Source organism: Perna viridis, chromosome 3 (genome assembly GCF_037379345.1).
Source record: "Perna viridis isolate PV_CMFRI_1.1 ecotype Kerala chromosome 3, ASM3737934v1, whole genome shotgun sequence".
Taxonomy (NCBI): Eukaryota; Metazoa; Mollusca; class Bivalvia; order Mytilida; family Mytilidae; genus Perna; species Perna viridis.
The window spans coordinates 49,413,732-49,437,225 of NC_142447.1; the positions used below are offsets into that span (position 1 = coordinate 49,413,732).

General features: G+C 34.2%; 1 protein-coding gene across 2 annotated transcripts; it reads left to right on the top strand.

The window, feature by feature from the left end:
* The first annotated feature begins 319 nt into the window (after nucleotides 1-319).
* LOC148622724 (uncharacterized) lies at nucleotides 320-23,341 on the top strand. Of its 2 annotated transcripts, XM_088572842.1 has the most exons (9): nucleotides 331-483; nucleotides 2,132-2,218; nucleotides 4,756-4,813; nucleotides 11,340-11,356; nucleotides 15,044-15,959; nucleotides 17,624-18,343; nucleotides 20,284-20,933; nucleotides 21,405-21,622; nucleotides 22,012-23,341. In XM_088572842.1, exons 5-9 carry the CDS (start codon nucleotides 15,095-15,097, stop codon nucleotides 22,082-22,084), a joined length of 2,526 nt encoding a protein of 841 aa, XP_088428968.1. In that variant the 5' UTR covers nucleotides 331-483; nucleotides 2,132-2,218; nucleotides 4,756-4,813; nucleotides 11,340-11,356; nucleotides 15,044-15,094; the 3' UTR covers nucleotides 22,085-23,341. The 2 variants fall into 2 exon arrangements, with proteins under 2 accessions (XP_088428967.1, XP_088428968.1); XM_088572841.1 differs by lacking the exon at nucleotides 2,132-2,218 and having other exon boundaries at nucleotides 320-483.
* Nucleotides 23,342-23,494: the final 153 nt, after the last annotated feature.

A 23,494-nucleotide genomic window follows, 5' to 3' on the forward strand; every position in this document is an offset into this window, starting at 1 on the left:
TTGGAATTAAACAAATAGTACAAAAGCTTTGGTATCATAATACTTCCATCTCTTACGAAAAATAAAGCAAGGTGCAAGGTGGAAAAGGGGGAGCGTACAGAGAACAGATCGCGGAATATTTAAGCGGTTCCATGTGGCAATATCCCACTTCCGGTTGAGTCCCACTTGCCGACGGTCTCTAAGTCAAGTTCAGGCTATAAGACTATTGATATAAAACTGAAAAATCGTCTGTCTGTGCGATTAAATAACCGTATCCTATTTAAAGAAGTCGCACTTCACTACAATGCGAATATTCCGGAAATATTTACAACCCGTAGTTGTTCAGAATTTAGTGAGCCATATCAGAATCTACTTTCGGTTCTGTGTTTTTGGGTTTTGTCCGAGGTGAAAAGAAACCATCTGTGTTTAATATATTTATGACTTATCTTATTTCAATTGCTGAAGCAACAAATTCATGAAAGTTACACAATGACAAATCAAGTGGTAAGAAATTCTGATTAATAAACTGAAGAGTGAAGTACGTCACTACATGTATTTATATGGAAATGCTTTAAATGTTAATGTAAATATAGGATATTAGTTTGTTATGAATACTGTATATATCAAATGAAATATCTTAGACGAGCCCGAATGTCGTGTTTAAGACATTTACGTGATATATAGTCGGCATCCAAAACGAAAGTAAATTGTGCATACATTGTCGGAAAACGTGTTTTTTTTTCGACATCTAGATACGCACAATTCACTTGTAGAGCGGTTCAGTGTCATACCCGCGTTGTGTCACTTCCCATAGAATGTTTCAAGGGCATGGCGGTTTAAAGTTCACAAATGACCAGATATACTTTACATACTTTGCCTCCTTCTTTCGACTATCAAGCTGTTTTGCGATTTATTCATCATATAATCGCAATACAGCTTGATATAAAACTACAAAAATAAACGAGAAATTGTATCAAAGATATAAAAGTGGAGGGTTAAAGATCAAGCAGAAAATATAATTGTTTCTGAAAAAAAAAGAAACAGAAAAGGGGGCAAAGTGTGTCCTGTGCAAAGGTCTGATTAATTGAAGGTCATTGATTTGCCAATACTTATTATTTTTATTTTCAGTTTTGTTATTTATTTATGATGTATTTTTAATTGCTGAGTAGACCATGCCCCAATAAAGCCCAAGTAAAAGTCTAAATGATTGCACAAAAATACTGGTAATGGTATTCGGTATCATTGTGCAATCCTTTAGACATATATTTTTGTTGGTTTGTGCTGCATTGTCATGACTGGATGATCAGATACCCATTAAGTTTGCTGGTTGGCAGCTTCCTTTAGAATGGTGTGGGGCTTACCTGAAAAAAGGTCGTCACTTTCCCTTATATGATAATTTTTTTTCTGTTCCATAAACACCTTCATTTTGATTGATTTGTTTATCAACCATTTTGCAATGTGCACTGTTTTGTAAGAAACAAGTTTACTGGTCCTTGAATGGAAATAAAGAGATTCCATTCTGTTTTATTCTTTACCTTAGTGTATACACTCTCTGATCAAATATCTAATCAAACATCAAGCAGATTTCTACTTTTCGACGATGGTTTGTCTTGGACTGTGGTTAACTTATAGGACATTATAGTAACACTATAGGACATTGACATCTGCTAAGTAAGCCTTTTTTCTGGCAAATGTGCACATCATAAATACAACATACAAACTAAATAAATTATAAATCCATGTTTTATTATCCATACAAAAGAAAAGAAAACAACAGAAGAAAACAGTCTCTTATGCAACAATAAAAAACTACTATTAGAAATTGTTATAGAATACTACAATGAAACCATTACATGACTAAAGTTGACATTCTATATAATATTATTATTTTTAAAAACTCATGCAAAACAGCTGAAAATACTTGCACACTTTTAATACCACGTCTGAAATCAAATTTAACATTACTATGTATTAAAATTTGATTATTTATATTTAGGTTTTGTGGTAAAAACTTTTTCCTACCATTCTGGTTTCCCCGCCTCAATTCCACACCTCTGAAACCTCTGTACCGAATTTATATAATTATTATTAAGCACCATATTTACTTGATCATACTGCAGCTCTATTTTATTCAACAAATCGTGTTTTTCAGGAGGGGATTTTTGAACATTTTGGAATTTGAATCTCCACATTGGCAAGGGACTTTCTCCTACAAGCAGTATTCTTGTCTGATATAAAGGTAGTCTCTAAATTGTTACATTGATTACTCATGCGGAGCTCTTTGTATTGCCCCCACTATGTTTATCTGGCTCACATTTGTTTCCAGTCGCTGTATTTTTTTTTCTGTTTGTCTGTATCTTTATTGACAAAGATCTTGTTTACATTTTAACTCACTTTTGTTGACCATTCCTCAGTTTTTTTTGTTCTTTCTCATATTTTGTTTACCAAAGGATGTCATCCTAATATAGTCACCTCCGTGGAATGTTATCTATAATATCTGGTTCATGCTCAAAGATTTTAGTGTGATCCACTTTGCTCATTCATCTAGATTTTTATGTGTTATTTCGAATATTTTATGCCTCTGCAGTAGTAGATTTGTTTTTCGATTTTGGGTTACTATTATACTATAATCCTAAATAATGGAATTTTCCGAATTATTTCTTTATTTTACCCTTTATTGTTTTTTTTTCATATTTTATAATGCTGCCTGAAATAAAAATTCGCGGTCGTATGGTGTACATATAAACACGCTTTCGTTCGTGTTGTCGTCCATCACCATTTGGTTTTCCAGCAATAACTGATTGATTGATTGATTGATTTTTGGAGTTTAACGCCCAGCTATATTCAGGCGATGAACATGAAATGATGATGATGATGAAATGAAAAAGGGATGGGACACAAGGATAGAAGGTCGACAAATTTTGATTGCCACTAGAAATGGGGATGGATGGGTAGGGTCGGGCAATTTAGCCTCCTGTGGCGGAACACAAAGGTTCCTACTCCTATCGAATACCACAGCAGGGTTCTTTAACCCTTTAACGATGGTTTGCGGTCAGTTTTTGCGTATTATGACCTGACGACCCCAGCATGTAACATGCCAGGGTTATCCCATTCTACCACCTAGGGCACACGACTCAGTTGCTCTGTGGGCACTATTTAGTCGCCTTTTATGACAAGCTTAGCGCTGCTGCGGGTCTATTCTTTTGACACCCGGACCCGCACGGGGCGTGTGCAGTAACTGGAATAGTATTCCGTTATCTTGATAAAGGTTAATAACTGGGTTGAATTTGGAGGTTATGGTCCCAACTATTCAAGAATCAGGCGTCAGAAAGGGAAAAACATTTCATTTGAGATTTTACTATGAGTGTTTGGATCTCTATATATGCTCTAATACCACATTGCTCTATACGATAAAGGTCAGGCTTGGATTGACTTTTTTTTTTGACATTTAAAAAAAATAAATGAAAAATCTTCTTTTCCTGGTTCGATATTTTTTTTTTTGAAACAGAAAAAAAGTCAGTGCTCACTTCTTTATTTCATGCATTTAGATTTTCTTATTTGACTGCCTAGCAGCTTTACTTGATCAAAATGAAATGCTTTAGAAGTGCCATCTGTTAAGCACTTCCAAAGACCTAGCAAAAATGCTGCAAGGTACACAAGAGTTTGACCCGGATTCCATAAGAAAATGTCATTCAGCTTCCTTGCTGAACATTAAATATTGAAACCACCTATTCCCCATGTACTAATAATACTTCTAACGACTTTATATAAATTAATTTCCCAAACGTGACATATGTGAATTGAAGACAAAAAGCTTATAATGTCATGCTTATGAATGAAAGTTATTTTTTACCCTATATGTCGATTGATTCGATGAGCGTTCCTTGCGGTGTCATTCATTGGGCATGTGGGCTTAAAACCTACGTTTGACGATTCATCATGGTGAAATACCTCGATGATTATTCTGGTCATGATTGAAACTGAATTTCCGTAAAGGTTTAATTATGCTTTTTTACAGACACACAGACAGACAAGTAGTTTATTTAAGTCTTACCTCTCATATAACATACTGAATATTAATTGTCAAAATCGGTATCACATGCGGTATCAACCCGAGACTCCTATATCACCCCAAGGCCATCGGCCCGCAGGGTTATATAGGTTAAGGGTTGATACCACATGTGATACATATTTTGATATGTCATTTTCGTTATATCATATATTTTAAATATACTTAAAGTTTGGTCTGTGGTGGTGTGCGATATAGGTCTAGGGTGTGATATAGGTCTAGAGGTGTAATATAGGGGATGCGATATAGGTCTAGGGGTTTAATATAGGGTATATTTAGACAAACACTTATAATGCATATACAAACAAGGTATATTTTAATCTAAATACATGATATAATGAATATTAGATATGGTATAACAGTCTTCTTTGTTCATTGGTTATTATGATCAAGTGATGCAAAGGATATTCCATGTACATGAAGCCTTGTTTCTATTTTTAAATATATTGACGCTATGTTTCTATTTATATGCATATGGACGCTATACATCTAAATCTAGATCCGGATATAAACCATTCCTTCCTGTAAAAACTCTCAGCCAATCATGGCGAAAAATCACAACATTCAAGTTTATATCCAAAATACATTATCCACATATATAATATGTAAATTAAGAACTTTTTGTGATACAGGTTATTGGCGAATATCTTTGGTCAGCTTACCTCTATTATTGTATGTAATCTTTAACCCGTCTCTTTGGTTTTTAGAGTACTGGGAAGGCTGTTCCGGGTAAGCTGAATATCCTGGGCGATAGCGACGATTCAGGTAAATTGGAAAATAGTTTACAATTGTTGTCTTCAAGGTCGCTAATGGTCAAATATTCTATGCCACTTATTTCGACTTGCTTTCAACATCCAGGCGAATTCAGTACTCTACTAAATCTAACTCCCAGTCAATTAGTGAATTTTTCAATGTATGGACTTGGTTCAGAATTTTAAAAAAAATCAGTGAGCTAAAACTTGAAGATTTTAGGTCGATCATGTTCTTTTCCATTTCACATCTTTTGACATATCTTACATTTGTACACTACTAGCAAAATAAATGTATTCCTGTTTTGAAAATAATTTATACTTTACATTTTAGAACGTTTCAAAGTTTATGTCGGTTTTAAAAGCTCATTAGAGCTTGTATTGTAATATTTTATATGTACCGACTTTACTTTTGAACTTAGTTGTGTAACGATACAGTTCGTAAATAGGCAAACTTCAAGCGAAGTTGCGGTATGAATTTATTTATTTAAAATCGGGTGACTTCGTGACCGTGATGACCCGAATGTTTCTCAATCAAAACAACTCGGAGACTAGGCGTTTCTCAGCTATATTACATTAATACTAACCGATCATTTCATCTTTTAATGTAAACTCCCACACACGTAAAAACACGCGTAGAGCACATGTAGACGTATAGTATTTAAGAGGTACATTTTGATCTCGTATGAATCTAAAATTGACGGTTCTACGGCACCGATCAGTAGCATAATTTGGTGTAGTAATGTATAATTATGCGAATCATATAGGTTACAGACCACCAATTCAACCAATGAGCATTTGGAACGTACGCAAAAATAGTCCTACGCAGAAATTACCCCTGTTCCTCATAGTGCTGTGAAAAAAGTTCTCATCTTATTTAAAAAATTTAAACAGTTTCTGAAAGGAAAAACATTTCTGTACATTTTATAGGTGCATTTTGCTTCTTGTGATGTGAAGCCTAATCTCCATAATGAATTTTAAATATACCCCTATCTTGTGAAAACACTGGGATTTCCCATGCTATTTATAGACCCTTCACTTCCGGTGACCAGTACTGCACTGCAAGTCTGCTAACCCCACATGCCATTCTGAGGATTGTGAGCTGACATATGTAGAATCATGCTGATATATAGTCATCTGCAGGTTAAAGTTAAGGTAAAGTCCAGAGAAGCCATTGAATATTGTGAAATTAGCATAGAAGACTATGGGAAGTTGAATTAGTGGTTTTTAGCCTTAAGTTGAAGCCATGGCAAAATGAAAAGTTTCTTGAAATAGCTTTAAACTACTTGAAGATCTTGTTAACTTTGCCATGACAGGAATACACTACAAAAATCCTTCAAAATATGCATTTTTTTAAGTTATAGGTCCAAATTATGGAAAATTGGTCTTTTTGGCTGATTTTTATGTCCTATCTTGTAAAAAGTGTAGAAAATTTAGTAAAAATATCAAATATTAAACTTTGAGGGCTATATTTACCTAAATATGGTAGTAATAAGCACTTGAAATCAAGTTTTGTGTAGATTTGAGCAAAAATTAGGTTAGAAATGAGGAAAAACTCACTTTCATTACTGCGGTTAAGGCCATATAAGCATTCCCCTATGGCAACATGGAAAATCCATTATTGAGCACTTTTTTTGCTTTAGGTGCCCTTTACTGGTCATGTTTTAATGTGAAAACACTGTATTTACAAATTTAAAGCCAAATATATCACCTTTTGTAAAAATTTAAAGATTTAGGGTTTTTGACATGTGATCAAGAAAAAGGGGGAGGCATGTCAGAAATAAATTTTTAAAAATAGACCAATTTCTCAGAATATGATTACTTTTAAAACTATTTCTTCATTAATATTGTTAAAAAACAAGTTGTGGTTGATATTTTTTATTTGAAAAGTCAGAAAAAGTTCTTTGCAAATATTTAATGCATTTCAGTATGGTAGAATATTGTCACTTTTTTGCTCGCACAACTTGGTTACCCTATATTTAAAAATAAAATATTTAAAAAAGTGCTTGTCACATTTCACTGAAACTTTGCAGATGCATTCAGTATGTGTGTAGGAAGATACCTGTATAGTTATTAATTTTTTCTAAGACAAAAAGTGACTCTTTAGGTTACAGACCACCAATTCAACCAATGAGCATTTGGAACGTACGCAAAAATAGTCCTACGCAGAAATTACCCCTGTTCCTCATAGTGCTGTGAAAAAAGTTCTCATCTTATTTAAAAAATTTAAACAGTTTCTGAAAGGAAAAACATTTCTGTACATTTTATAGGTGCATTTTGCTTCTTGTGATGTGAAGCCTAATCTCCATAATGAATTTTAAATATACCCCTATCTTGTGAAAACACTGGGATTTCCCATGCTATTTATAGACCCTTCACTTCCGGTGACCAGTACTGCACTGCAAGTCTGCTAACCCCACATGCCATTCTGAGGATTGTGAGCTGACATATGTAGAATCATGCTGATATATAGTCATCTGCAGGTTAAAGTTAAGGTAAAGTCCAGAGAAGCCATTGAATATTGTGAAATTAGCATAGAAGCCTATTGGAAGTTGAATTAGTGGTTTTTAGCCTATACGAATTACAGTACTGAAATTACGAGTGCAAGAAGTCGCTACTAAAATTAGCGATTTAATTTTTTTAGATGAACCTCAGCATGATTGCTCCGTCGAAAACATGGCCGCCTTTATTCAGAATAGAACAATTGGGGTCGAACAACAGTTATATTGCAAATATCTTAAAAAAAGAAAAAAAGAAAAAAAAACATTTGGTCTAGGCAAATTTTGACAGAGTGTAAGTGCTTAGCATGATGAGAGCTACCTTTGTGTTGATTTTCGTGAAAATCTGTCAATTGATGTTTGAGTTATTGCCCTTTTTCGACATTTTGGTTTTATTATTTGAAAAAAAACTTCTTCTCTAAAACTACTATTCAGAATCAAATGAAACTTGATAAGATTGGTCCTTAGGGTATTCTGCACAATTGATGGTTAAAAAAATTGAAACGTCGAAAAACATGGTCGCTGTTACTAAAAATACACTCTTTTGCAAATAACTCAAAACCGTTGAATTTAGCAAAATTCTGATGGAGGGTAATATAATGTTCACCATCAGAAGACAGACTTAACTCCTACATTAGGCGACGAATCACTTTGAAAATTTCGCCATAGGTCTAAGTCTCCTGAAACAATTTTTTTTTGTCGTTTTTCACGTGTACAACTTTGAAAATCTTCTCTGAAACTATGCGACAAAATTTAATGAAAGTTGGCATTACTGTTTTTAGTCTATACTGCACAAAATGAATGTTAAAAATTTTTCATCGGTCGAAACATATTGACGTCGTTACTAAAAAGAGAACATAGGAATCAAAATGCTTTTTTTGCTATTTTTTCTCAACTATAGTAGAATAATGAAGATAAAAGCTACTCATAAGATAAACATGTTATTCTGAGTTGACTGGCAGTTGCTCGGATTCCAATGATTTTTTTTTTTTTGGTTTCAATAGAAAACATGGTATTTTAAGTTGAATGGTGATCACGGAAGTTCTTCTGGGCGGTCATTTTAAAAATGGCTGCCATTTTCCCGTTTATTTTATACTTGTTTTGATTTCGACGATATTTGGTTTATAAAGTAAATTGGGTCTCATGAGTTGAATAGTGATGATGAAAATGTTGTATAGCCATGATTTAACTTCATTTTATTTTCTTTTTCAGCAAATGTATACTTGGCTTAATGCCCCCTCAGACCCGGTGAAATAACAGGGCATAGGGGGGTCCCAGCCCAAACTTTTTCTAGAGGTTCTAAAACACTGAAGGTATTTCCAACATTTTACAGTTGAACTTGCAGCATTCATCAATATATGCTCTTTTTCGGCACTTTTTTGTCAAACATGGTAACAAAGCATGATACCTTAACTTACTCAGTTAATAGAGCATGGTTTGCATGAGCGATTCAGGTTCTTCGAGAGCCTCATGTTTCCAGATACAACATACATGTGAGTGGATGAGAATATATAAGTTTGAATTTGAAACAATTGTCAAGTTTGAATTTCTTTGTTTGTACAGTGGATAATAGTAATGCAATGTAATTCATTTGTAATACCTGAATAACTTGCATTTTCATCAATTAAGATCGTAGATCAGAATTGATATAGTAGTCGCCAGAACCTTTAGTTTTGTAAAGCCTGTTAGCATCTGAAATTATCTTGCACTACCGCAGAAAAATAGTCTCACTAGCATACCCCATTAAGGTTCAAATGCAGATGATTAGGTCCACTTTATAGGTATTTCTTATATGTCATATTTTTTTAATTCTATGCTTTTTACGTCAATAAACAAATCCAATAAACAAGTTTACTGTGAAATAAATAATTTTATGTTGATTAATTTGGTTTGTATTAATAACGATCCAATTAAAAATAATTGACATCTAACCTCTTATCAGTACCTGTTTATTTCTATGCATTTACTCGAATAAACCAACCGTTCGTTATATTATATTCAATATGTCGATATATTTAAGTTGCCTACAAATGCAATATTCTTAGACTTTTAATAAACCATTGGATGTTTAGTTGGAGATGAATCCTCTTCGAGATTATAAATATAGTCATCGTTCAAAGAAATGAAAATGAGCAATGCTGAGAGCTGTCTTCATATATTTCATGCAAGGTCTGGTGGATCCATATATTTATAAAAAGGGGGCAGTGGTTGCGATTAAGAAACTTATATAAATCAAAGACTGAAGTCTTCGAAGTCGCTTTTCGTCAAATATTCACTGTCACTGATTTTGGCATACTTTAAACATCCGAAATGGTATAAATGCGATATGCTCTAAAATCGGGGGACTTGGTTCCCTTGAGATTATTGCGTACTCTTTCGTAACCGTTATGACCCGAATGGCTATATATAGATGTCGGTGTACTGATAATATGTATGACCTTTATATAATCAATTGTAACCAGTGTTTGAATCGGAAACTGGGCAATATGACATAAATTCAGTGCTAACCGATCATTTTATCTTTAAATGTAAACTTTCCGTTCAAATACAAGCAAAAACACGCATAGACATGTGTATGATATGTTTTATAAGGTACGCTGTAGCAATCTTTGGGTCGCGTATGATATTGACAGGGAACTAGTTTATGAATCAGATTAAGCAGCTTTTTCACGACACGCTGGTGTCCATGCGATAACTTGTAGGACTTGGGCTGTGAAGCTTATCAACCGAGAAAAGTAGCTAGTTTGAGAGGGACGTGTGTATAAGAGCATGCTTTATTTCAATGACTGTGGCTAACGTTTGAATGATTTGACAGTCAGTTTCGACCTGGAGATCTTTGAATTGAATTTCGACTTGAAAATTTAGGAACTGGGAAAGGTCAACTATACTCGGCGTCACATAAATAAGATACCGTTAAAATTTGAATAAAAATATTTTCTACGACTTTATTGACACCTACAATCGTTTAAATTGACTTGCTCATTCGTTTAGCCAAACGGCTTCTCCCTACACATTGAATCGTTAAATTCCGGTGAGATTTTAATTCTCGGTCCCAATATTTACATTGTCAAAAGTCGGCCATGTTTACAGTGATCAGGTTGCTAAGAGATGTTGTTTACGTTTAAATGGTTTGTCCAAAAACCGAAGAACCCAGAATGCATTTCGGCGTAAGTTCGGATATCTCGGATTTATTTTACGCGAACAACGTACAATACCGAGAAGTTGATCAAGCAGACGATTGTCACCGAAGTTCGACGGGAACTTACGAACTTCGTTTGTAAACAAATTGTCGCGTAGAAACCAACATGGCGGATATTAGTATGGGATTTTCCCGTAAGGATTTGTTACGTACGATTTAAGCCAATAAGCGACTCGTTGGTAGTAACACGTCATGCATATATGCGAACTATCTTCAGATTAAATAAAAGAGAGACAACTCTAGCAGTAAGTCCCGACGGTTTAAAAAGTAGAGCTTCAATTCGAAAATGTGCTGTATGTGACGTCGAGTATAGTAGTGTTTAGTTCAATTATGCAGTATGTTGGATGTTTTGTGTTAATTCATCCAGGTGTTGCATGTAAACGAATATTGAACCTGAATATTTCGCAAACTGGCGCACGGCATGCTACGATGCATCGCGAATTTTGTTATGTGTTTATTAAATGTCCTTCGTAATCAGAATGGTGAATTTAAAAAAAAAAACAAGAGTTCAGTATTAACCATTTACAACAATAAGCTTGTGTTTAGATACGCTTGAATTCGATCCTCATACTTTCCTTTTACTCCTGCTTTTATCCGATATTTATGCAATTTGACGATTATTTGAGGCGTAGAAATCAGTACATGAGTACTTTGATTGTGATAGTAATGGATTTCATATAATGCAAAATCCTTGCAAAACTCATTACATTGAGTTAGTTAAAAAATACATTTATTTTAATGCATTATCGTTGTCCTTTATCTTCGAAAATTCCATAGAAATATTCACTTTTCTCAATTATTCATCCTTGATTTTGTTGGATTTGTTTGTTCTTTATTTTTTTCAGACGAAGGATTCAACGCGGTAAGTGAAATATAGGCATATTTTATACGAAAACAGATAAAATGTCATTGTGCTGTCGTCTTCATTGTCGTCCATAAACTCTTTTCTTCCAATTTTGACGCCATAGCCGAATTATTACTGGCAAATACTTGAGATTGATATTACTTTTTGGAATGGATCCTTTCTTTTAGAATTTGCTAAATGGTTTATTACAGGGGTCGCTTAATGGCTTAGAACTAGAGTATCATAAAATATTGCTTGCTAATGATTCCCAAAATGTCGTGCTTGTCGAGTGAGCACTTTTCTTTTAAATGCTGGTATTCCAGTTCTTTTTGTACCCAGGGGTATATAGGTTTCACCCTATCAGTCTGTCCGTCTATCCATGCTGTTTTCTAGGCAGCTTGCAGCATTGTTATGAAACTATGTGGGATGTAATATAACAACATGGATAATTATGTACATGCTGTCAAGAATTTATGTCTGTACAAAAATTGTAGAAACTTACAGGATTGCTATTAAACTTCATTAGGGTGCTAGATTACCCTAGAGATGTGGAGATGTGCATCTTGTCATGAATTTATGTTTGGACAAAAGTTATAGAAATGATGGCTGTTGAATCTTAAGTATTTTTTTTTAGCAAAACGTGGTCTGATGCGTTGTCCACATCTTCTCCTTAATGATTTTCAGGGTTGTAATTAAACTCAATGAAGTGTTAGAATATCACATTGGAGGTTTGTATATTGTCATGAATTTATATTAAAACAAAAAATTGTAAAAATGGTGGCTGCAAGACTTATGGAATATAATAATCTGCGCCACAATCTCTTGAGATCTGTATGAAACTGTATCAAAGGGCTCCTTTCAAAAGCATTGTATAAAACTTATTGAGAGTTGCTGTTGTCTTGACTAATTTAAATGGGGTTTATGGTTAAGTCAAGAATAGATGCTGTTACAAAGAAATGTTAATTGTTTTATAAATATTGGCATACAAATACACAAGCATCAATAATGGGATAATTCAAATATGTCAAAATCCAGAAACATGGCCTGAACACAGGAAACAAAGATGATCTATATACATGTACATAATGTAGCAATTTTCTTTTCTTTTCCAATTTTAGATTATTCAGGTGTTTTTTTCTGTGTGATTTGAATTTAAGCAGTTTTTATGTAATTTTTAAGAATATTTCAAGGTAGATCAAAGGTCGTTCTTAAATCTTTCGCGTTAATAAAATTCAAGAGCTATCAATTACTCGAACCTGCTTCTATTAATCTAAGGACGCTTCTTTGTACACTCGTAAACTCGATTGCTTCTTGTTACCGACCCATTCTTCGTAACTTGGTACTTTGGAGTTCCCATACAATGATTTCTTTTACCCTTTTGAAGTAATTTTTGTTGCTTTTTTCTTGAATTAATTTGAAATGCTCACTAGATAGAATTGGCTTACTGGGTTGATTTAATTCATTTCTTGGTTGGGAAGGAGGCACAGGGCGACTATTAAGCTCTCTATCTTTTCTACTCCTACAACGTAAGAGGTTGGAACTCTTTTCTTCCATACCAAAACCTCTTACTTCCGAGCGCTATATTGCGAACCGCTTGTTCCGACGTTCTTTGAAATCGGCAGAATTGTAGTAAAATATTTACCATTTAAAACATTTTAAACAGTTTCTTTACCTTAACACGGGAGAAGGTGACTGAACTGAAGGAAAAACAAATTGCCTACCTGATGGGAAAATCCAGCAATCCTGGAAATCTTGGTGGAAGCAGTTTAAATGAACTTCACTTTTGGTTTTCAGCAGTTTGAATGGGTACATTCGGTTGATAAAATTACGAATTCTAATTTGGGAAACGAAAATATTAAATTAACCAACAAATTGTCATTACCAACTTAAAAATATATTGTATTCCGTAAAATTAGTGACCATATTCAATATGGCAGGTCACTTAATTACAAATGTTTTCTATGTATTTAACAAAAACTGTGGCTTTTTATCGCTTGATTTCCGGTGGGTTAAACTTCTTTTATGTAAATAAAAGACTGGAAATATTTTAAAACACGTTTAGCTTATTCACATTTGCGGTGGCTTTCAACATGTCAGATGCTAGAGGTACGGATGGCACCAAGTTAGAAAATATCTTGCTAAACAACCTCTAGGACTGCTGGAGTACTCTTTTCCTGCTCATTCCTGTTCGTTTTTTTCGACACCCCCCATTTCAGTAGATAGATAGAAACTGTCAGTTGATGGCATTTTTTATGAAAAATTTGACAAATATATTGTCGAAGATGTATAAAAACTCCTTATTTGTAAGTAGTAAAGGTCTTTTGTAAGTTAATCTAGATTACTTTCCTCTAGTTTCTTCAGAGTATTCGACAAATACCCGAATTATAACTTATCTTTTGTCGAATACAACAGTTCTCTGTGGGAAACGACCTGTAACTTTTAACTGGATAAATAATTTACAATTTTGTTATAATAGGCCTAATTTAAAAGCACATTTGTGTATTTTTAGTTAATGGTTGTCGTGACCGAAACTGAAATAGAACTCAGAACAAAGCAGCGTTAATTTTGTTTTTCCCCAATTTATATAAAAAACAGCAGATTTCTAAAATCTCGCATAATTGAAATTGTTCAGAATTAAATAATTGCAGAATTTGTTCAATGCAAATTATGAATTATTATAAGACATGATTTAGATTTATTTTATAAAAAAACAATCCTCATCTCCCAAACTTAGATACATTTAAATTTATTCATACTCTATAGTCACGATGGACTATGCTGTATCAACTACTACTGTTTTAGAATTATAAAAGCAAATGCACTCCAGCAGTGCTAGAGGTTGTCTAGCAAGCTATTTTTTGATTTGGTGCTATCATAACCTCTAGCATCTGTCATGTTGAAAGCCACTGCAAATGTGAATAAGCTGAACGGGTGTTTTAAAATACTTTAATTCTTTTATTTACATAAAAGAAATTTAACCGACTGAAATCAAGCGATAAAAAGCCTCAATTTTTTGTTAAATACCTAGAAAACATTTGTAATGAAGACAGTTCTCAAAGCGACCGGCTATTCTGAATTGGGTCACTAATTTTACGGAATACAATTTACTTTTGACAAAACGAACTAAAAGTTGGTAATGGCAATTCGTTGGTTAATTTAATATTCTCGTTTCCCAAATTAGAATCCGTAATTTTATTAACTGAATGTACCCATTCAAAAATGCTGAAAACCGAAGGTGAAGTTCATTTGAACTGCTTTTACAAAAATTTTCCAGGATTGCTGGATTTTCTCTTCAGGTAGGTCATTTGTTTTTCCTTCCGTTTAGTCACCTACTCCTGTATTAAGGTAAAGAAACCGTATAAAATGTTTTAAATGGTAAATATTTTACCATTATTTGTCGATTTCAAAGAATGTCGGAACGAGCGGTTCGCAATATGGCGCTCGGAAGTGAGAGGTTTGGGTATGGAGGAACGGAATTCCAACCGCTTATATTGTAGAAGTAAAAGCAAATGGAGAAGTGTTGGTATGATGCGATTTGCTAAAATGTACAATTCTTCAAGAATTTGATTTTTAGGTTCTTACACCACTACATTTATTCCCTTTAAAATATCCTGAAAAAATGTTGATGTGAATTGCTGAACTGATATTTGATTTAAAAAAAAAAACTTATGTTGATGTTATATAATTGTTGCATCTTATTGTAAGGGCCTGAATGAGGCGCGCTATGAATTCGGAGAAGAAGAATCAAGACAGTTGATGTTCTTCTTCAATGAGGAAATGAACACTGCCATGAAAGATGGAGATATTACGGTTGACATTCGTCCCGATGTTCCGAAGGTTATAATAAAGGCAAAACGTTTAAGTGGAGGTAAAGCCAGCGAAAAGAATTATTGGAATGTATTGCTTCATGAAATAAAACAAGAAAACTTACACAATGAAGATTTTGATAACGTGAAAAGAAATATCAGTCAGTCTGGATTGTCTGCTAGAGTGCTAGCATTACCATCCCGTGAAATACAAAAAATGACTAGGATTTATGCCAAAAAAAATCAAGATTTGGAAACTCTGAAAAGTAAAATGAAGGATACCATCCCATTGACGGGAAGAGAAGGGCGTTTTGTTGATTCAAACCACGATGTAAAAAACGGTGGGGCAAGGCCTCGCACTAGTGTAAAACAAGAGCAACTGCCTGGATCCTTAAAATCACGTGGCTCAATGATCTCAAAGTTAGAATTCGTCACAAAAAATTGCTTGAAGGTAAAAGTATACACGGGACCAATAACAAGACTCGATGTTGATGTTATTGTTAATGCTGCCAATGATCGGCTAGAAAACATTGGAGGTGTAGCTAAAGTTATAGCCGATGCCGCAGGGAGGGATTTGGGTCGTGAATGCAAAAACTTGATCCGTGACGAAGGAACTGTAGCAGATGGTGACAATATGGTAACGAAAGCAGGAAAGTTGCATTACAAAGCCATCATACATGCTGTTGGGCCAAGGTGGACTGCTTACTCTGATAAAGTGTCATGTCTGGAAACATTGATTACAACAGTAACTAACATTCTTTCTACGGCGGAGAAATTTGGATACAGGACCGTTGCAATGCCACCTATAAGCGCAGGTATTAAGATATTTTTGTATATTGAGTCTCTGAATAATATGGTATTACATATGAAATAAAAAGTCTGGCATTAAGATTTCACTGTAAGTAAACTATCTAGTCTATGGTCTATAGTATTTGAAAACAGATCCTGTGTTTCGCAAATTTTTGGAAATGTATGTTCTGCCCTGACCAAAACTGGCACAAGGACAACTCCGCCTCTGACGAAAATGACTGCCTTCAAAGAATTGCCATATATTTTTAAGTAGCTCTCCAGCTAAGAATCATGCAAAAACTGATTCAAGGGTAAAAAACCTACATATTTGTATTTTTGATATTTTGTTTGAATTGCCACAGTAAACAGAAATTTACATTCAGCTTTTCATATAACCCGTGTTCTTAAGAGATCAAAATTATATAGAATGCACTGTAGGCTTCAAAATTAAAGGAGATAACCCTGTACATGACAATCAAATAACAATAGAATCTGTTGGATTTTCAATGTTGATTATCTCCTAAGAGCAGACTTGAATGAATAATTACACATTTCATAGTATAGACTCATAAAACAACTTAATTACAGAAATAAAAATATGTAGCCTGTTTTGGGGTGTATAACATTTTTCAGATTTTGCATGATTCTTACAAATACAGCTACTTAATATTTTATTTTGCCTTGTCTGCGAAACGAGAGCACGAGCTATCCGTGCCTGTATATTTCTAATTGGTCAATCATGAGGTCAAGCACCGCCTTCCTCGTTAACCAAATAGACTTGTCGCTAGCGGGCTCAAACCCTTGTCTTGCTACACCCGGACCTGTTCGGGATTGGACCTTGTTCCACTTTATTGGTTCTGGCATTGTTAATCTTAGGATAACTGATATAGTTTGTTAAAAAATAATGACTTGAAAACTAAAAGAAGAGATCACGAGATTCGCTTTCGTTTTTTTTTTTTTTTTTTTTGGGAGGGGGGGATAGGGTTCATTTTCGGACCCTCGCCAGAGCAGATTTAATCAGTAGTATTCAATTTTCTCCTTGAAACTAAATAAGAATGATTTCTGTCACCACCATTTTGACGTCAACCCCTTATATTGACTACTTCCGGTTTTATCCCAAACAGAGGCCAAAAATTGGAAAAAAAAATCCTCATTTTTTCACACCAATGATCCTTCAGGGGACTCCTGACCCCCACTGGTGACTGTAACACTTTGTTTGGCTTCAGTGGCCTTCACGGTGTACAGGCTGTAGGATAGATGTGCTTTTGCTCCTAATTTGCTCCCGATGAACTTTGCATGTAGCATGAAATTAACAGAAATGGGCAAATGACCATTTTCGAGGGACACCTCGTGGTCGCCCATCTTTAATTTATATATAACAATCAGTATCAGTACCATTGTGCAACTAATTTGCATATAATTTGCATAAGTTTGCAAAATACCGAAATCTAGACTTTCGTTCAGAATTACTCAGCACGACAAGGGTCAACAGACAACAGTTTTGATTATATTTGATTTTTTTTATAATGTTTTGAACACACTCTATCGATATGACCTTGTTCACTAGAAAACTCCAGGGAAAAATGAACTTGAATTAGTCATTGGCAGCAATAAAAAAATCCTGTCACAGTTTCTAAGAAATATTATTTAACTTGTTAATATTTATGTGATTGTGTATATTCATTCATAGGTATCTTCGGAGTTCCGAAAAAGTTGTGTGCTGCTATGTACATTCATGGCATTATGAAGTTTAGTGAGAGATATGAAAGGTTAGAAAAACTCAAAGAATTTCATATAATAGACATACAAGATGAAGTTTTAGATATGGTAGCTGAATGGTATGATAAATGGAAAGTCATCCCAAACTGCCTTGATTGTAGTTCCATCCTAGTAAAGGAATATGAAAATTCAAAGAGAAACATTTCTGGAAGAAACGAATGTTTTAAAAGCAATGATAGAAAGCCAAATTTTGGGACTGACTCGGACATGTGTGAGGTTTCACTCAAAAGTAGTACAGGCAATACTGAAATTCGTATTTATACTGGTAATATAATGGACTTAAAGAAAACTAAAATTGATGCAGTTGTTGTAAGCGACAGTCCAACATTTGATGGGAAAGGTGGTCTTGCAAAGGCACTTTTGAATGCTGGTGGTAAAACATATCGAAAACAACGTGAAATGATTAAACCCAATGTTGGTAGTGTTAATGAGGGTAAAGTGTATATGTGTGACGCGGGGCCAGACCTCCCCTTCGCTCGTGTCTTCCATGGTATTATAGGACGACTCAGCAATGATAGGCTTGATTACCATTTGAAAACTATAGAGCAAATAATACTAAATACATTAGATCTCATTGAGAATACCAGTAAGAAAAAGAAAGTAGCGTTGGCATTCCCGATGATTGGTACAGGTGTGTATGTAAAAGCTATGCTTCTAAATATCACTATTTGCATTAGAAGTTCTTACCCAACAGTGGAATTTAAAACCATGGAAATCATGGTGTTCTTTTACAAGATGTTTTATTACCTCATCACAGGGCTCATAATAAGCATATAATCAATTAAGTAGAAAAGTGTCCCCTATCCTAAGCCGATGATTAAAAATGCACGTGACCTTTTGACCACCTTGCGGAGATTAAATTTCTGCGAGTGTTTTCCCGCCATTTTACATTTCCCAGTATTCTACAGATTTCATGGGAGAAACCGTTTCTCCTTCGCCCTCGGGGATTACAAGATTTCTCCACTCTCGATTGTCAAATTTAAGATTTAACACACTCGCTGAAGCTTATGGGTTGAAATTAAAATTCAACTGTCTCGAGTGGAGAAATCTTGTAATCCCTTCGAGACTAAAGGAGAATCTATATTTCTCTCTCACACATACACTATAACATACCATTATCTTAGTTTTGACTATAGGCGAAGTGCTGTAGACGAGAGTAAAATAATATACATTTAATTGTGGTTTGTTCTGAAGTATGATTTGATCTATTGAGTTATGTAGATAATCTGGTATATCAGTGATGACTATTTTTTAATAAATTACGAGTAGAATTTTCTCCCTGTGTATCTAAGACAGGATGAATCGGTTCTCATTGTGCCGGTCATATAACTCTTGACTTTTGCCTAATTGCAGCAACATATCCCTGTTCCAGAAAACTAATTGTAATAATTTTAGCAATGTACAAAAAGTCCGCGCAGTTTCGGCCAGCTGTTGTATAACTTAAGGGTTGTAATAGGAAAATCCTATACGCCGGTGCTGGTTTCACTCGATCTGTCCGTCCATATGTCTGTCTGTCCGCACTATTTTCTAAGCAGCTTGCAGCATTGTTATGAAACTTCGTGGGATGTAATATATAACCACATTGAGATTTGTATACTGTCAGGGATTTATGTTTGGACAAAAATTGTAGAAATGACGGCTGTTGAACTTGGGCATTTTTCAGCAAAACTTGGTTTGATGCTCTGTCCGTAACTCCTCCTCAACGACTTGCAGAATTATTATGAAACTTAAATGATGTTAAATATTACCGTATTAGAATGTGCATATTGTCGGGAATTTATGTTTTGGCGAAAATTGTAGAGGTGACGACTCTTTGAACTTACGCATTTTTCAATAAAACTTGGTCTGATGCGTTCTCCGCAACTACTCCTGAACGAATTGAGGATTGTAATAAAAATCAATGGAGTCTTAGATCACCATATTAGGATGTACATATTATGGGGAATTTATGTTCAGGGAAAAATTGTAGAAATGATGGCTGTTGGACTTAGGCATTTTTTTTTTCAGCCAAACGCGGTTTATTTGTTGTCCGCAAATTCTCAACAACTTGCAGAATTAGTATGAAACTTAATGGGGTGTTAAATTTCCTTATTAGGATGTGCATATTGTCAGAAATTTATGTTTAAAGTAATTTGCATTCCTGTTCTGTCACTGTTTGTCAACAAAAACAAAAATAGCACTGATTGTAGTTTGGAGTTGGGTGTTTTAGAAATGGTAGCAAAGGTGTATGTAAAATGTTCTTAGTCTATCCACCATGAACATTGTGTCCAATATGAATTGTGTGTCCACATTGGTCCCCAAATATACAGGGTTCAACAGGCTGCAGAGGTATTAGGGGCAATGTCTAGTTTTGTTTTGTATTACAACATGTATATCAATTCGGACTGCGTCACATTATCAAACAATATTATACAAAATAACCTGGTTTGCCAAAAGAGAACCAACCAACCAACCAAAAGGATTGTTACAAATCGTATCAAATCAAAGTAAAAGGGAATAGTGGCTGCAGTGGCAACTTCACGAGTTTCCAATACTTTAGTTTATGAGCTCAAATTTTCTTTTATATTACAGGAGGCCTTACTGATGTTAGTTTAATCAACTCCTGTTGTCAAGTTGCTGAAGACGCAATTTGGAAAGGTCTTGGTAAAACATCGGCCGTAAGACAAATTCACTTGGTAAATCAAAACCAAGAAATCACCGATATTTTGAGGGAGTTGTTCCAAAGACATATCAAGAGAGGACCAGCCCCACGTCGACCATCCATTGTTCAGAAGACAACAGGTACTAGTAATGTCAACCAAGTTAAAGGGCTGAGAAAGATAGAAGCATGGAAGTTTGAAAAACAAGAAGGAAGCAATGTTGACTTTACTGAGTTTTGGAAAGTATTTGGTAAGAAAAATGAACAAAAGATCGGAAACCTTATGATAATTGGTGATGATGAAGATGGTGCAGAGGAGGAAAGCAGCTGTGTCATTTGTATGTGTGAATCGACAAATCCAGTGCAACTTATCAAATGCAGTCATGTATTTTGCAGAGAATGCATTATAGAGGTTTTTAAGGCCAAGCCTTCGTGTCCAATTTGTAGTACTACGTACGGAAAGATATATGGAGACCAACCGCGAGATGGCATTGCCTCGGTGTACATAGATCCAGTACCATTACCTGGATATAGCGAAGACACATATGTTATTCAGTATGAGTTTCCTAGTGGAAAGCAACAGGTTTTTAAGATTTTTATCCCATTTCTCATTATTTCTCATGTTAAACAACAGAAAACTGTAGATTTGAACCTGAATTTTCTGTTATTGTACATGAATTCTTCCATTACATTAAAATCTTTATTTCTTATACCTCAATTCAACAGTTTCTATTTTGTCTTTTTACATAATGTGCTTGAATGAACTTTATTTGCATTAACTATAAATATGTATATTGTAACATTTTTAAAGCATAAATAATTCTCCTGAAATTTGTGGGCATTGAGATTTGCATTGATTTGTCGTGTTTTAGTGACGTTTACAGTGTATGTATATTGGTTGTTTTTAGTATTAACAATCCATGTGTAGATTTTAAACTTATAAAATTTCTTATCCTTCTTATTAATGATGAAAATCGTGTACCATTATACTTTTCTGTTCAGAAGTGCTGAAGACCTTAGTTTTATTTGTCTTCTTTCTTTTATTTTTATGAAGGAGTTTCACTCAAACCCGGGTCAACCGTATGATGGCATTACAAGGGTGGGATACTTACCAAAAACAACAGATGGAACACACATTTTGGAACTACTAAAGAAGGCATTTGAGCAAGGTCTAACATTTACTATCGGAAATTCTAGAACAACTGGCAAAGAAGGTGTAATAACTTGGAATGATATCCACCACAAAACGTCCAAAACAAGTGGACCACAGAAGTAAGTACTGTAATAAATAGACGTGTGTTTAAAAATCCCTTTGGTTGTATTTCAACTTCGTGCTTGGTTTTTAAGGTTTAGTTGCAATTTGTAACTTTCGATCGCACGGAACTCGTATGATCGTTTTTTGGATACTGCTTCATTTCCTATAATATGCCCCGTTTTTTTTTTTATAAAAGACTATTTTATGTTTTCAAAGTATCACCTGTTTTCCAGACACAAAACAAAAGTCAGTAAGTATGAGTTCTTATGCAAATCGCATGTTTAAGTGTAGAGTGAATGGGGTATTTTTTGTCTAGTTTCTAAATTCTAAAAAAAGGAGTGCATCGTGTACTTTAGCACTGCTCTCTTAAAGTTGAACTGTATTTCTTTTTGATTTATTACGTTAGGTTTGGTTACCCCGATCCTGAATATCTTGGTCGTGTACGAGAAGAGCTTGCTGCTAAAGGACTTGTTGATTGAACAAACTTCTTTTGTAAAGTGACTTACTAAAAATCTGTGATAATAACATGACATGCATGTATCTATGAGTATGTTCTTTTAGTGTTTTTATCTTTACAATTTTTATGTAACATTATAATTGCTATATTTTTAATAGTCGTATTATGTTATGATGTGGTCGCTGTCTTCGTTATTTTTTTTTTTTCGTTTCCAGGTGATAACTTTAGTTGTAGTGAGCCGAATGTCATGAATTTTTAGATATTGTTACTTGCTGGTATTTGAAAAATAGTGTCCATGGTCTCCAACATTCTGCAAAAAGGGGCCAAAAATAAGGAAATATGTTTCCATTTAAAAAATGATTATGTACATGTAGAAGATTTGAAATAGCATTGAGCATTTTCAGTGTATAGGGGGTCCAAAGTGGGACCACACCCTAAAATCAACTTAATTATTTCTGGTCCGATTTTGAAAAAAAAAATCCTTAGATTCCTTGTGCAAATCTCTTGTAGTGTTTTTACTCAGTATTGAAATATTTTCCACCATTTAAAATTAAAAAGGGGTCAATGGGACAAAAAACGTCATTTTTTTTTTGGAAAGACTGTATTTAAAAAAAAAATCATCTGATTTTAATGGACAGTTGAATTTTTAAAAAGTTCTTGACAGAGTTGTTGACATCATTGCACTCTACAATCAACTTTTTGTGTTTGGCTCAAATTGCTGGACACGTGGCTACCTCCACTCAATATTACAGTAAAATTACTAGAATATGGGAGAAGTACCATTCTATATACTTTTCAGTTTAAATTAAATTTTTTATGAGTTATTGGGATGTTCATGTCGTGAAAGCAATTTGAAATGTTTCAAATACACAGTTGTTAGTTATGCTGATCTAAAGTTCTGTATACTTCTTCACCAGTTATGACAATCCAGAAGGGCGGGCGTATTCTTAACTCTATACTCTATAAACTACTCATAAAGTCTTTGGTTAACGTGATTTAAGTTGTTTAAAATGGTTAATAACTTTATAGTTATTACACTCATTAAGATGTGAACTCATTTTATCTACGTGCATTATGATTTGTGTTTTTTTTATAAAGTGCTTTTCCTATATGGTAAAATTTTGATGTATTATAAATTTGTGTTTACTGAATATTGAGTTGAGTTTATTTTGATTGTTTTGTTTTTCTGTTGTATTTATCATAATCAATGACATGGCTTCTACAAGTTTATGACATGTAATAAGATTGTATTTAATCTGAATAAATTTATAGAAGAGTTCTTGGTTGTTAATTTACAATAGTTTAGTAGGTTATAATATTTATTTATTATATGAATGTAGATAAAGCTACACCAGTATAAGTTTTATTTCGTGTAGCTTTTATATTTACTCAAATGGAATTGCGGTTTCTCGGAATGCATTCTGTCGGTTTT

What these genes read in the sequence shown, in the direction of transcription:
- LOC148622724 (XM_088572841.1), top strand. An exon ending in AATGCCACCTATAAGCGCAG is followed by an intron (nt 15,960 to 17,623) that starts GTATTAAGATAT and finishes ATTCATTCATAG; the next exon opens with GTATCTTCGGAGTTCCGAAA. An exon ending in AAAACAAGTGGACCACAGAA is followed by an intron (nt 21,623 to 22,011) that starts GTAAGTACTGTA and finishes TTATTACGTTAG; the next exon opens with GTTTGGTTACCCCGATCCTG.